Source organism: Myxocyprinus asiaticus, chromosome 16, assembly GCF_019703515.2.
Source record: "Myxocyprinus asiaticus isolate MX2 ecotype Aquarium Trade chromosome 16, UBuf_Myxa_2, whole genome shotgun sequence".
NCBI lineage: Eukaryota > Metazoa > Chordata > Actinopteri > Cypriniformes > Catostomidae > Myxocyprinus > Myxocyprinus asiaticus.
Window position 1 is genome coordinate 27,980,474 of NC_059359.1, and position 14,581 is coordinate 27,995,054.

Here is a 14,581-nt window from a genome sequence, read left to right on the forward strand (position 1 = left end):
CCGCGTGCCACTGCTAGCATGCGTGCCATAGGTTGCCGACACCTGCTCTAAACAGGATATGTCTCTATGTGTCTGTCTGTCTGTCAGTAAAAGTTTGGTATCAAGGTTTGACTCGTTCTGTGTGTCCAAAGATGAGATCCACGCAATCCATTTGTAATTGAATGATATCTGCTTTAATTTACTTTCTGTCCTTTATAGTCAGTTGTGCGCTTAACCAAACAGATATGAGACGCTCGCTGATTTGCTGCCATTCTTATAGAGACAGTACAGTTTAGCACTTGTTCTACACATCAGTGTTAATACTTTTAAATAGTACAAATTGTGCATGTAACATTTAATATTTATTGATTTGCTAGTCCTAGAACATACACAGACATAATGAGTTAAGCATATGGATATGCTACTGCTGCTGCTGCACAATTAGAAAAACACAAGACATGCTGCATCAAGCGTGTATGACATAAATACATTCCCACAACAATGCAATGATCAATGCTGGTTTGTATCTTTTGTGATAGTTGTGCATGAGTCCCTGCTTTGGCCTGAGCAGTGAAGCTGACCACTGTTCTTGATAAAAATCCACCAGGTACTGCACATTTATTGGCTTCCCAGCATCTTCTGCACATTTGAATTCTTCCCAGTAGATGTTGACATCCAGCTTTTGACATTTTGGACAACTGAGGGACTCGTACACAACTGTTACAAAAGGTGCAAACATTCATTGATGCTCAAGAAGGCAACTCACCAAAATATTAAACTGGGTGATAAGCATTAATTGTTATTATTTTGTCTTGAGGAATACATGTAAATATCTGTTATGTAGTTCTGAAGGGGAGTACTAAATAAAAATAAAAAAATATGATCTTGTATCTCTTAAATCTGAAAGTGATTTGTAAAAAAAAACTAATGATAAAATAACATTTAAAAAAAAAATATTTCATAATGTACGAAGTTAGAATGCACCCTGTATAATTAACAGCATTAGCTGAGAGAGAATTTCTTTCATATATAAGCAAAATGGAAATTATATCTGAAATATACACAAATGAATAAGAATCGATTTGAGAGCTTGATAATCAGAATCCAATTGAATCATGATATTGTGATGTAAAACGATAAATAATGATATATTGAATCGTGACCTATGTATCGTGATATGTTTCGTATCATGAGGTGAATGGTGATATCCAGCCCTATTAAGGCCAAAGTATAATTTGGTTGTCCGCTTTGCTGATCGGAATGTACACAGTAAGCGTGATGCAAAAAGATTTTCTCTACATGTGGACAGTCCTCACCTGTGCTGCCGTTGACTGTACTAAAAAAGTATCACAAAGTAGTCATTGTGCGTATGCGTTGAACGCGTTCATATTCACTTGCGATCAAAAGAGTATTCTTTGAAAGGCAACGCGGTCGACCGGATGCGATCTAAACTGGAATGCGGAAAAACAAACTATACCCAGGCCTTTACTCACCTTTGTGTTGTTCTAACACTGTATAACTTTCTTTCCTCCGTGAAACACAAAAGGAGATGTTCCAGACTAAGAAAGTGGATTTTAATTTATACTAAGAATCCCCAAAAAGGGTACAAAAAATTGTCCATATTACTAGTGCTATATTCCAAATGTTCTGAAGTTTACAAAAAAGTGATTACATTTTCATTAACAACTAAAGGATCTACATCATTGCATATGCCTCTGCTGTCTTTGACTGATTTATGTTCTTTTTATTTTTTTTCATTTCTTTTCACTGGTGTTATTTTTGTTATTTTCCATCAGAGAGTTTTTGCTCCTGTGATTTGCTCCTCGTCTTATGGCCCTGGTCATGGTCGAAGTGTGTCTCTCTCCTCCTACCCCACCTCCAGACGCTTTAGCGATGCATCCTCAAAGAGGAAGCGAATAATGGAGGGAAGTGACGGGGAACGAAGGGAAGGTGAAGGAGTTGTGTCTCAGTCTCTCCCCCAGTCCTCTAGTGGTCAGTCCATCCTGATCAGTTCTGGCGGTGGAGTGTCGTCAGTGCTTGGAGGAGTAAGGGTGGCGTCCACTGTTGTCACTAATGTGGTGCGTCCTGTCGTCAGCACGCCAGTGACCATTACCAGTAAATCCCCTCATGACAGGAAACCTGCTGCCCAGACGCAACTTCTCATTGGACCTGGGGCTATAGGAAATGCGGCGACACCCTTAGCTGGAGGGGGTGGGTACTATTCCTCATCATCGCCCAATCCTGTTAGCGCATCAGCAGGTCAAGGGGGGCTGGTGACCAATTTAGTCTTGGGAGGAACCTTCCAGGCCCCGCCCACTGTACAGCTTGTCACGCCTCCACATCCACCCAACCCAGCCTCGCCTGCCTCAGCACATAGTAATGGTCCACTGCCTCTGCCCATGCTGCAGCCGCACATTTTGCCCTCTGTCTCATTAGCGCCCACATCAGGCCAAAAACCGATAACACAGGTCCAATACATTCTTCCTACACTCTCTGCCAACAATCCCAAGAGCCCATCCCCTCAGCAGGCCAGTCAGCCAACCAATATCTTCACCCTACCCACAGCTCTGCCTACTCATGCCTCAATGGCCAATGGAAAGCAGTCGGGATACATCTCCAGTCCTGCTGTGGGAGTGGTTAGCCCAGGAGCCAGAGGTGAGGAATCGTAAATATCCGATTTACGTGTAAATTTTGTTTGCATTATGAGAATGCAAATCTGTGTCAAGTATTTCACCAGTATTCTTGTTAATTTTAAAACAGTGTCTTTTTCATTGTATTGTGGCTCAGAGCCACTATCTCTTTGGCTTTGGGTTATACACAAGCACTGTTCTCCATTGTTTTGTGCTGTGCCAGATAAGACTATGTGTGCAAGACCCAATCATTTTTTAACACTCTGTTCTTGTTTTGTCTTCCTACAGGGCAAACACAGTCACCAGTCTTGCAGAGCAAGATGCTGGTTCCCATGGCAACAGTGAGGGCTGCTCCTGCCCCTTCTCAGCAGTTTCCCTTGGTAGCCCCCCCTCTTCCTGTTCAGAATGGAGCACAGTCAGGAAGCAAAGTGAGATCTCAAATATTAAACATTTACTGTATGTAACAGCAAATTTACACTGAATAACTCTTATGTGCAACTGTTATTACAGAAGTAACTTTAGTTGTAAAGTGATAGAAATCTGTTTTATGTTTCATGTTTTCCTTTTTTCCTTTCTATCTAGATAATTCAGATAGCTCCCATGCCCGTCGTTCAGTCGCAGCTCCCCTCTGGTGCGCCAGTGCAACCTGGCAGCCCGTTTTCTGTTACTATGGGAACAGCTACAGTGGTCGCCCCAGGCTCTACCCCATCTCAAACCGTGCTGCTACCACCCCCACCTTCAAGGTATAACATACACTCTCACAGGCATACTAATACTCACCTAGCCACACATAAACAAAAGATCTGCCTGCTCCTATTTTAACAACTCCTACACTGCTGAAGTGTTGCAGCACTAGAGAATAACCCTTACTTGCTTCTCTCACTCTAAAAGCTTTCTAAACTTGTTCCTGTGAATATCACTTTTTCTCCCACAGAATCACTTATGTACAGTCCACTCCTGGGGTTCCCTCTCCTTTGCCATTATTTCCCACGACAACAGGCTCCTCCTCTCAGACAGCATCAGCAGCACCTGGATCTGCTTATGCGCCTTCACCATTGGCAACCTTTTCAGCCATTGCTCATCCAGGGCAGACTTTGGTGCAGCCTCTGATTACAGGTCCGTTGACTCATAATAAATCATAACATCATTATGTAGATTTCAGAGAACAATATTTTACTCTTTGAAACAAATTATCAGTAAAAATGATGGCAAAAATACCCAAAAGGGCATGATCAGCGCTATAATTTAAACAAAACTGAAGCTCACTTTTTTTCATTGTTCTATTCTGAATTATATAAGTGCTAATTTGCATATTGAATGTTTATTAAATTGATAGTTCACCCTAAATGAAAATTCAGTCATCGTTTACTCTCCTTAATGTTGTTCCAAACCCATGACTTTCTTTGATCTGTGGAAGACAAAAGGAAACATTTTGAAGAATGTTATGACTGCGAGTGCCTAAGATTTTGCTAAACATCTCTTTTTGTGTTCCATGCCAGAAAGAAAGTCATATGGGTTTGCAACAACATGAGAGTGAGTAAATTATGACAAACTTTTTAATCTGTTGCATTGCTGTTGTCATATCTTGCTGTCTTCTGCTTCGCCAGGTCAGTCATCCCTATTGGCCCCAGCCCAATCCCCCAGTGCCCCTCATGCTCCAGCCATCTCCGCCATTTACACGCCCACAAATGTGACCTTGGCATCCGGGGTGGTGTCCATGGCGACTGTGTCGCCTAGTGTAGTGTACACAGTGTCCAGTCCCTCTAACCTGTCTCCCCACATCATTCCTAAGCACACCACAACAACCTCCATGACCTCCTTGAACTCAGATAGGCAGGGGAATGTGCCCACACACTCTGAGCGTCAGTCGCACCAGGAGAAAACACTGGATCGGCAGCATACGGACGGGAAGGTCTACACACAGCTCTCTGAAAGACAGGCAGAGAAAGTCTCGCTCTCACAGACAGACAAACAGTTCCAGATCCCCAGTAAATGCAACAACAGCAGCATCTCAGCTGCACCCCCATCAAGCACCTCATTGCCAATGCAGCCTGGAAGTCCTGCTCAGCCCTCTCACTCTGGTAAGAATACTAGGCTTGGGATCGATGCCTTTTTCACGCATCGATAATCGTGCAGATTTTCCAGATGATTATCGATGTATACAGTATATTGGGATTTTTTTTGTATATAAATAGGGCTGCTCATTGCAGGGGGTTCGCACCCCTGGCACATTCTAAAATTTTAACTGTTATTTTCTACAAAGGTATGCACACATGGCCAAACTCAGCGTCAAAATTCTGCAGTGCCACGGAGTGCAACTCGTATAATTTTCCATTAAATTCAACCCAAATCATAAAAGGACAAAGATTATTTACTCTAGCCATCATTGGATGATATGTTGTGTATATGTATCTTTCATATAGCCTACACAATGTATTTTCAGTTACAAGTATGTCGTTTTGTGGTTTGACAGCTTGAATGAAACCTATTCATGGCTATATACAAAGAAATTGCATAATAAATGTCGCCATTTATAATCGTTCAGTTTGCGCAGTTGCAACAGTTTCATACACTAACCTGCAAACTCATCACTGTCACTTTGTTCGTTCTTGAAGTACAAAAACCTTCCTAACTTTGGACTGCCATCTAATTTATAATAATAATTAATTAATTATAATAATTATAATTTTCTTTTATTTATCACACATTATACATTTGCACATATACAGTGAAATTCTTCTTTTCCACATCTGCTGTGCCACATCAGTTCATCCTGTGTGTGTGTGGTACCTGTGCCTTTTCTGACCACGACCGGTTCAGTAAATGTTTTATCACCCTCTTGTGGTATCCCAATGCAATTATGCCAGACTGATAAACAGAGGCCAACAGTGAATTGGAAAGCATGAAATTAGGCTTCTAATTTAAATGTTGGCTAATTTTAATATATCTATGCCCCAAAAATATATCTATAAAATAGCGTGCCGATCAATAATCGATATATCGATATTTTATGACATTCCTAAAGAGTACGTAGGAAGGATAAACAGCAAACAGCAATAACAGGACCAAGCACACCAATGGCATTAATGTTATAAGTAGATTTGTTTGGACATAGCACCCCATTGGTGATTTTACTTAAAGTTATTTAAAGCTATAAGTTGAATCAATTCTCATAGTACAATTACTTATAACTTTTGATAAATAGATGGCGCTTTCATCAAATTGAAATGGCTATGTAAGGCCATTCTACTAACGACACAAAATTTGTTGACATGTTACATGCAAACAGTTTGGTATATTAGAGTCTTGTAATTACTTTGGACCATCATGTTCTGAAGATGGTCTGGTGCAAACATTGTTATGTTTAGGATGAGTTTTAAAAAGTATGTTTGTGACAAAATCAGAAATGGTGGACATACTCCCATTGAACACTTTATTAGTAACACTATGGTCCTAATAAAGTGCTTGATGTGGTCTTCTGCTGTTGTAGCCCATCTGCCTCAAGGTTCCACATGTTGTGCATTCTGAGATGCTGTTCTGCTCACTACAATTGTACAGAGTGGTCATCTGAGTTACCATAGCCTTTCTGTCAGCTCGAACATGTCTGGCCATTCTCTGTTGACCTCTCTCATCAAAAAGTAATTTCCGTCCGCAGAACAGCCGCTCACTGGATGTTTTTTTAATTTGGCACCATTCTAGAGTAAACTAGAGACTGTTGTGTGTGAAAATCCCAGGAGATCAGCAGTTACAGAAATACTCAAACCAACCAGTCTGGCACCAACAATCATGCCACGGTCTAAATCACTGAGATCAAATGTTTTCCGCATTCTGATGTATGATGTGAACATTAACTGAAGATCCTGACCCATATCTGCATGATTTTATGCATTGCACTGCTGCCACATGATTGGCTGATTAGATAATCTCATGAATATGTAGGGGTACAGGTGTACATAATGAAGTTCTCAGAGAGTGTACAGTATGAACAAGATTGGAATAATGGGTATCATTGTAGTCTGTTTGAGCAAAGGCATCTAAAAAAGGTAGAGTCATTATATTTGGCCAAATTAATCAAATGTTATATATGCCTGTCTAACGATATTGTAATATCTTTTGATCACTGATCAGGGCTCGACATTAAGCATTGTCATGTGCTTGTCCTCCAGACAAGTAAATTGGTCATTCACTTGTCCGAGTAAAAAAGTTACTTGTCTGGAGAGAAAAAAAGGACATTTAAGTTACATGCTCAAGTTACATGTCAAAGTATATATTGTAAAATGTTTCTAAAATTATGGCCAATGCCCAACCTAATAGTGTACCTATGCAATCAACTAAATTCTCTGCAACAGAAATGTAAACTGCAATGGGTAGGAGAGGAGGCAGTTGTCATATGGTAATTATTTTATGTTACGTATGGTAGTCAAATAAAGAAAATCCTCCATCGCCATTAACAGCAGGGGTGCTCACATTTCTATGGAATGAGATCTACTTTTTCATCATGTTATTGCAGCAAGATCTACCATGTACAGTAAAGGTTATACATTATCACAATGCCAAAATTTCAGGAGTCCATGGTGAAATTTGACGATTCTCAATACCAACTTCAAAACCACAACAAATAATAACACTAACTAATATGTTAATTATGGAAGAATGGTTTCAAGTTCTTAAGTAATTATTCAAGAGTAGTAAACAGTCAGTAATAAAAGAACAAAAAAAACAGCAATGAATAGAAATAGATAAAAAGATAATAGAACAAAAAACACAAATTAAGAGCATTCAGTGCTTTTTAACCACTTTAGAAGTATTTAACAGCAGTTTCAAGTATTCAAGGAAACATTCAGAATAAAATGCAACACAAAACTTCTACTGGTTTTCACTGTATGGTTATAATACATTAATACTTTTTAAAGCTACTAAAGTTACCCAGTCAAGAACAGTGAGTGTTTTCTTGGTTGTTTGATTATTATAATGACACACTAGATGGCAGTAGGTCTATTAGCTTACATTTGTACTTACAATTCCGACATTTGAATAAAAATCTGCTTTTTTTCTCCACTGTTTATGTTCACTTTAGATATCACTCTCTGTGTTTACATGAATACCTCACCAAGACGGGCATTTTGGCAGAATTTTTAAATGTATTTGACCGTTCAGGCACGCATTAGCGTGAGCATTTTCACACATACATGCATGTTCAGCACACACACATACGCCACCTGTCAATCAAACAGGGTGCAGCTGTTACTAGATCACTAGCGAATTATACAGTTATGTGCTCTTGATTACTTTCAACAGCAGAATAAGAATATTAACTTTCTAACAAGTGACACAGGCCTAGGCTATCACAAATATAGTCAGATATTTTTTTTGTTATTGACGTTTTATTCAGTCTGCTTGTCCGGTCGGGCAAGAAAAATTCTCTTTAACTTGCCTCTTCAAATATCCACTTGTCCTGGACAAGCGGACAAGCGTTAATGTCAAGTCCTGACTGATCCTAAATGTAGTCACGTGACTTTTCAGCACCTGTCCTTTTTTTTATAACTTTTTAACATATGGTTCTTCAGGCTGCCATTGACTTCAGTGGCAGTGGAAGAAGCAGAAAATAATATGAAAACGAACAGATACAATAGTTCCCTACACACCTTCTGTGCTTGGGCCCTACAATAAAATTCAAGTGTCAATACAAAATCATCTGTTTTCTTACTGGTGTTAATGGCCAGTAGTTAGTGACAGAAACTCTCATCTCTCTTTCAACAGGCAGTGCTCCAGGGTCTCACAAACTTATCACAGCAAGGCCTCCTCAGAAAGTGAAAGCCACAGTGGCCAACATCCCAGTGGGCAGTTATGACGGAGGAGGGAGAGGCAAAGAGAGAGAAAAGGAGAGGGACAGGGAGAAAGAGAGAGAACGAGACAAGGACAAAGAGAGTGCTTGTCGCTTCTCATTTGACGAAGAGAAGCCAGATGAGATGAGCTCCCCTGCATCCTTTCCACCAGAGGAGGGGCCAGAAGAAGGTTCCGCCCATCCTGTAGGAGAGGGTGGAACCACCAGCGGGCGTGGCAAAGAGGTAAATGCTAAAGAGGTTAAGACCCTTAACCTGACTGTCAACAACATTATAAGATTCATTAATAAATATGATGTTCAGTAATTCAGTAAGGTTTTAAATATTCAATTTTCTCTGGGGGACTGGGTAGCTCAGTGAGCAAAGATGCTGACTACCACCCCTGGAGTCGAGAGTTCGAATCCAGGGTGTGCTGAGTGATTCCAGCCAGGTCTCCTAAGCAACCAAATTGGCCGATGTTAGGGAGGGTAGAGTCACATGGGGTAAACTCCTCGTGGTCGCTATTATGTGGTTCTCCCTCTCGGTGGGGCATGTGGTGAGTTGTGCGTGGATGCTGCGGAGAATAACGTGAAGCCTCCACATGCACTATGTCTCCACGGTAACGCACTCAACAAGCCACGTGATAAGATGCGTGGATTGACGGTCTCAGACACAGAGGCAACTGAGATTCATCCTCCACCACCCGGATTGAGGCAAGTCACTACACCACCACGAGGACTTAGAGCGCATTGGGAATTGGGCATTCCAAATTGGGGAGAAAAGGGGAGGAAAAAAAAAAGATTCAATTTTCTAAAGTTTTGTGAAGTAATAATATTTTATTTATGTGAATTAATTGGTAATATTAATAATTATTTTTGTGATTTAAAAAAAATTAATAAAAACATAGGAAGGAAAGTTAGCAATTATTCCAGCTTTTTTATTGCTGCAAGGGAAAAGCACCTTCCATTTTAACAACAAATGTATCAGTTAATCTTTTTCTTTCACCCCACTCAGGCTGAATGGAAGGACTCTCACCCATCTTCCCCATTACCTCCTCCCTCTGGATCAGATCCTGCCCCACCTCAATCTCATAGTGATAAAGATGCGCCACCTACTAAAAAAGTCAAGGCCCGCCCCCCACCACTCAAACGACCATTTGAGTCTGTTGACAAGTATGTTTTTTGAAATATGACAATACAATATATTTTTTCTCTTCAGCTTTATCTTTATTTCATGTATTTATATCCATCATATGTGCAGACATGTTGAGATACTCTACATGCATTCTCAGACTCATTACTGGTATCTTATGATTGGTTATGTGTGCAGGGTCCTATCAGAAGTGTACTTTGAGGAGCGCTTTGCGGAGCTGCCTGAGTTCCGTCCAGAGGAGGTGCTGCCCTCTCCAACCCTGCAGAGTCTGGCTACCTCTCCACGAGCCATATTAGGCAGCTACCGCAGGAAGAGGAAAAACTCCACAGGCGAGAGTAAGATTCACACCTCTGAACCAAACAACTATAAATGATTTCTCAGTGTAGTTGTTCCTGAAAAGTAAACTGAAGTTCCATCTTATGTCAGTTAATATATATATATATATATATATATATATATATATATATATATATATATATATATATATATATATATATATTTTATCAAATGAAAATCTTCTGTATACAGACCTGGACTCATCCACAGAAGACCCCATCTCTCCTAAAAGGAAAAGCCGTCGCAGATCTAGCTGCAGTTCAGAGCCTAACACACCAAAAAGCGCTGCCAAGTGTGAGGGGGACATTTTTACCTTTGATAGGCCAGGTAATATTCTGCCACCCACAAAACCTCTAACTGAATCCTTGCCTCACAATTCTGCAGCCATTGTTACCATGATTCAGTCCATTCTAATTGCATTATTTGCTATTCCCCATCCTTTCTCTTTCCCTTTTTTTTTTTTTTTTTTTTTTGTCTTTATCCCTGTTCGTTTCCATCACTCTGGTACAGATGGAGAGGATGTACTGGGGGAGCTAGAGTTTGACAAGGTGCCCTACTCCTCTCTTAGGAGGACTCTTGATCAGAGGAGAGCACTTGTCATGCAGCTATTCCAGGAGCATGGCTTCTTCCCCTCAGGTATGCTTGTACTGATACTTGTATAATACTGTACCTCCCACACAACTCACAGAGAGCACACAAACAGCTCATAACTAAAATTAAATACACAACAGATGATAAGAATCACAACATTGGTTTGAAATTGATGCTATGAGAAAAAATAACAATGATTAACCCATGGTTTTCAACCAGGTGTCCATGGACAGATGTATAGACATGTTTTAAAAAAAAATCTAATATTCTGTATATTTCAAAATGGATTTCCAAATGGGTTTTTTTATGATCTGTAGATTTAAAAAAAAAAATATTTATGGTCTAAAGCAGGGTTGCTCACGCTTCTATGGCATGAGATCTACTTTGCATTATGCCATTATAGAAAGATTTACCACAATACCAAAATTAGTTGTTACCTATACCAGTGAAATTTGAAATTTCTTGATACCAAAACTAATACAAACTCATTTGTAAATTAGGTAAACATTGTTTTAAGTTCTCAAGTAATTATTCAAGAAACAGTCAGTAATAAAATAAGAACAAAGAAAAAAAATCAGAAAACAGTGCTTAAAGTAACAATAGTATTCAATAAACATTCAGAAATTGAAAACAAAAATAATCAAATGTTCCATTAAACGACATAGATGATAGGTCTCCACTGCATGATTCTAATACATTAATATTTTTTTAAAGTCCAGCCAAGAGCAATGAATGGTTGTCTCGTTTTCTTGTTATTTAATTTTTGATTAATATTAACGGCATAGACAATGGAAGGTCTATCAGGCTGCATTTACTCTGCAAGTCCAAATGCACAGATCTGATAAATCTGCTTTTGTTGTCCTAAAGTTAACGTTTACTTTAGACATAGCTGATTGTGTTTCCATTAATACCTTGCCGAGACAAGCCTTTTGAAGTGTTTATCACTTTGAAGTGTATTTGACCAATGATTATCCGCATTTCCATGAGTGCTCTCACAGCACACACACATTAGCATGCACACAGAAAGAAGCCGTCTGTCAGTCCGACAGATCACGAGGCGAATTTCCAAAACGTAGGATGGCAGGGGTTGAGTCATTCATATTCATAAGGAAGCGAAACCTAGTTGGTCGAAGAAACTATAACCCAACCCTAACCCTACCCATAAACCTAACGCTATCCATTCAGGTAGCTTTCCTTAAATATGAATGAGTTTTCCCCTGCTATCCTATGTTTCGGTGATCCGTGATCCGATCTTTAAGATTCTCGTTACGTTTGTCAGTCAGACAGATCATGGGCGCATTTCCGAAATGTAGGATGGCAGGGGATGAGTCATTCATTTTCATAAGGAAGCTAGTTGGCCGAAGAAACTATAACCTAACCCTACCCATAAACTTAACGCTATCCAATCAGGTAGTTTTCCTCATAAATATGAACAAGTCTTCCCCTGCCATCCTACGTTTCGGAAATCCATGCGTGGGGGAGCCGAAATAAGGAAATAAAAAGTGATCTTTAAGATTCTCGTTATTTGTGTAGTTTCTCTTTCTACTTTCTTTCCCTTTTGACCTGTAAATGAGATTGACCAGTAGTTGTCTTGCGATCGACCGGTTGACATAGTGAGCACCACTGGTCTAAAGAAACAACCTATTATATCATCTACAGTTGCTTCTCTGTCTAGTTTCTATGTTAATTAAAAAACGTAAAATGTTTGTTAATGATATCAATCTTTATTATTATAATGTGATTGTTAGAATATGTAGCTTTTTTGGGGGGGGGGGGGGTTGGCAGGGTCCGAAAGTTGGCTGAGAGTCTAAGTTGGAAGTTGATGGGATTGAATACCTCTGCATTAGGCATTAGACAAATCTTTCATTTTGTTTTGTCCTCTGCCTAACATTTTCTTTCTCTTCCACCCTGGCCTCTCTTTCAATCAATAGCTCAAGCTACTGCTGCTTTCCAGGCACGATATGCCGACATATTCCCCACTAAGGTGTGTTTACAGCTCAAGATCCGTGAGGTCCGTCAGAAGATCATGCAAACAGCAGCTCCATCTGAAACTGGCGGCACTTCAGACCTCTCCTCCTTACCAGGACCTTCTGGGGTGGCGACTAGTGAGGTAGGGGGAGGGGCAGAGTCTCTGGAGAAAGAGGCAGAGCGAGAGAGTGAGCAAAACAGCCCAGAGGAGCCCAGAAACGCAGGTGATTCACAGGACTCCACCAGATGAGGTTGATAAACAAGATTCCACTTGTAGGATGACAGGATGGTTTGAAGACCAGATCTCCCCTCAACATCTGCATATCTACATTTGTTGTCTTGTCTCTGCTGTGACCAACTCAGAAGGACATTGAAAGAAAAAGCAAGACCAACGTTTTCATGTAAATTAAGCAGATATGGGGAGATGCCTCAAAACACTTTGGGGTTTTGAAAATCAATTCCTCAGTATTTTATGTTACTAAAGAGACACTGAATTATGAAAAGATTTAAAGTAAGTTACATTGACATACACAGACACTTACCTACTTAAACACAAAGACATTCGCATACACCACAGTTCGTCTTGAACATACACACTTGAATTGACAGCATTATATTAGTCATTAGGCTTCCTTTGGACTTGGGGACTAGAGAATTGTGGGCTTGTCCTGTAAGCCAGTAAAGTCACGCAGCTGCTGCTGATGCTTCTTGAATGCGGGATGTGCGAGGGCACCCAATCTGTTTTGAGACAGAGTTGTGTTTTTATGGCCTGATTGTTAGTAGCTTGGCCACAGGTTCTTTTTTTATTGGCTCATGGGTTACTGCCAGTCATTGTGAGGCTGGCCTCCATTGGCTGAGTTTAAGTGATAATGAAGACTTACTGGACTCTTATTTGTTATATTTAGTTTCTCCCTCTGTGGTGTTTTATTTTTGAAGACTTTTAATGGAGAGCATTGTTAAGGCACTGAATACCTTTGGTGAGGGACTAACTTTGAACTGTGTGCTGCCATTCGCAAACCTTTTCGTCCTATGACTGGCTTTGGTGGTTGTCAGTCAAACTGGAGTCATTCCAAAGCCTTTGATTGGCTAGCCATGAAGGAAAAAAAGGTAATGGAAGGGAAGTCAACAGGCACATTATTGCCACTGATTTATGTTTTTCCATATATTAAGAGATTCCACATATTTAAACATTTTTCTCCCTGCCTTTTTAATTCAACTTTTGAGCTGGTGAAGTACGGAGCAAAGGTAATGTTGGGAATATATTCTTAAGAATTTACTATAAGAATCTTTTTAGCGGAGAAAACTTGTTTTTTTTTCTCAACATGTAATTCTACAGGTCATTACGTTTCTTATTATTACTGTTCTAATTAATGCTTTGTTGTTCTTGTGGATCTGATCCTTATAACCTATATATACTGTATTCCTATACACACTACTCTACAAATGTACTCTTTCTTTAGCAGAACCAGAGGGATGTGTTCAGGTGTGAGAAAATATTTCTCCACCCTCTACCCTTCCTCCTAGAGGCACTTTCACAACATCTTGATACTCACAAGTGTTCTTTTCTTACCAGGAAGTTATTACATAGCCCTTTGTCAGACACTTCAACCTTCTTTCTGGTAGCCATTTTTATTTTTTATTCATCACTTACATTCCTCCCCTTCCTCATTCCTCTTTCTGTCACTTTATTGTTCTTTCCTCATTCACTTTAGGCTGTGAGGTGGGACCGGGAGGCCATCAGTGGTGATTTTCTCCTGCAACGCTGGTCTTTGTTGTACATAAATACAGTCCAAAGACTCCAACCAAAAGCATCATTGAAAGAAACAAAGCCAGTACAAAAAAAATAAAAACAATAATACATTTAAAAAAAAACATTTGTAAAACAAAAGAGGAATAAAGAAATATGGTAAAAACTTTTCTTACTGTGTTACCTTGTTTTACTGATATACATATTAAAAACAGACTTTATACTGATAAGCTTTAAATTTGTAACTATCTCTCAGCATACAAATAAATAGATGTTTAAAGAAAAAGCCTCTTCTTATAAGTAAATGCTTAGGATTAATGAATAAATACTAACTCTCCACACAGGAAACTGGAAGT

General features: G+C 39.6%; 1 protein-coding gene across 2 annotated transcripts in view; it reads left to right on the forward strand.

Moving 5' to 3' along the window:
- LOC127453942 (protein capicua homolog) overlaps positions 1–14,396 on the forward strand; it is a 49,546-nt gene extending 35,150 nt beyond the window's left edge. For both annotated transcript variants that reach the window (XM_051720764.1, XM_051720763.1), the window contains 11 exons: positions 1,776–2,634; positions 2,898–3,037; positions 3,192–3,352; positions 3,544–3,725; positions 4,217–4,690; positions 8,370–8,677; positions 9,446–9,603; positions 9,761–9,918; positions 10,112–10,246; positions 10,430–10,555; positions 12,442–14,396. In XM_051720764.1, the coding sequence (XP_051576724.1) occupies positions 1,776–2,634; positions 2,898–3,037; positions 3,192–3,352; positions 3,544–3,725; positions 4,217–4,690; positions 8,370–8,677; positions 9,446–9,603; positions 9,761–9,918; positions 10,112–10,246; positions 10,430–10,555; positions 12,442–12,728 (2,988 nt within the window). In that variant the 3' untranslated portion in view covers positions 12,729–14,396. The remainder of the gene's footprint in view (positions 1–1,775; positions 2,635–2,897; positions 3,038–3,191; positions 3,353–3,543; positions 3,726–4,216; positions 4,691–8,369; positions 8,678–9,445; positions 9,604–9,760; positions 9,919–10,111; positions 10,247–10,429; positions 10,556–12,441) is intronic.
- Positions 14,397–14,581: the final 185 nt, after the last annotated feature.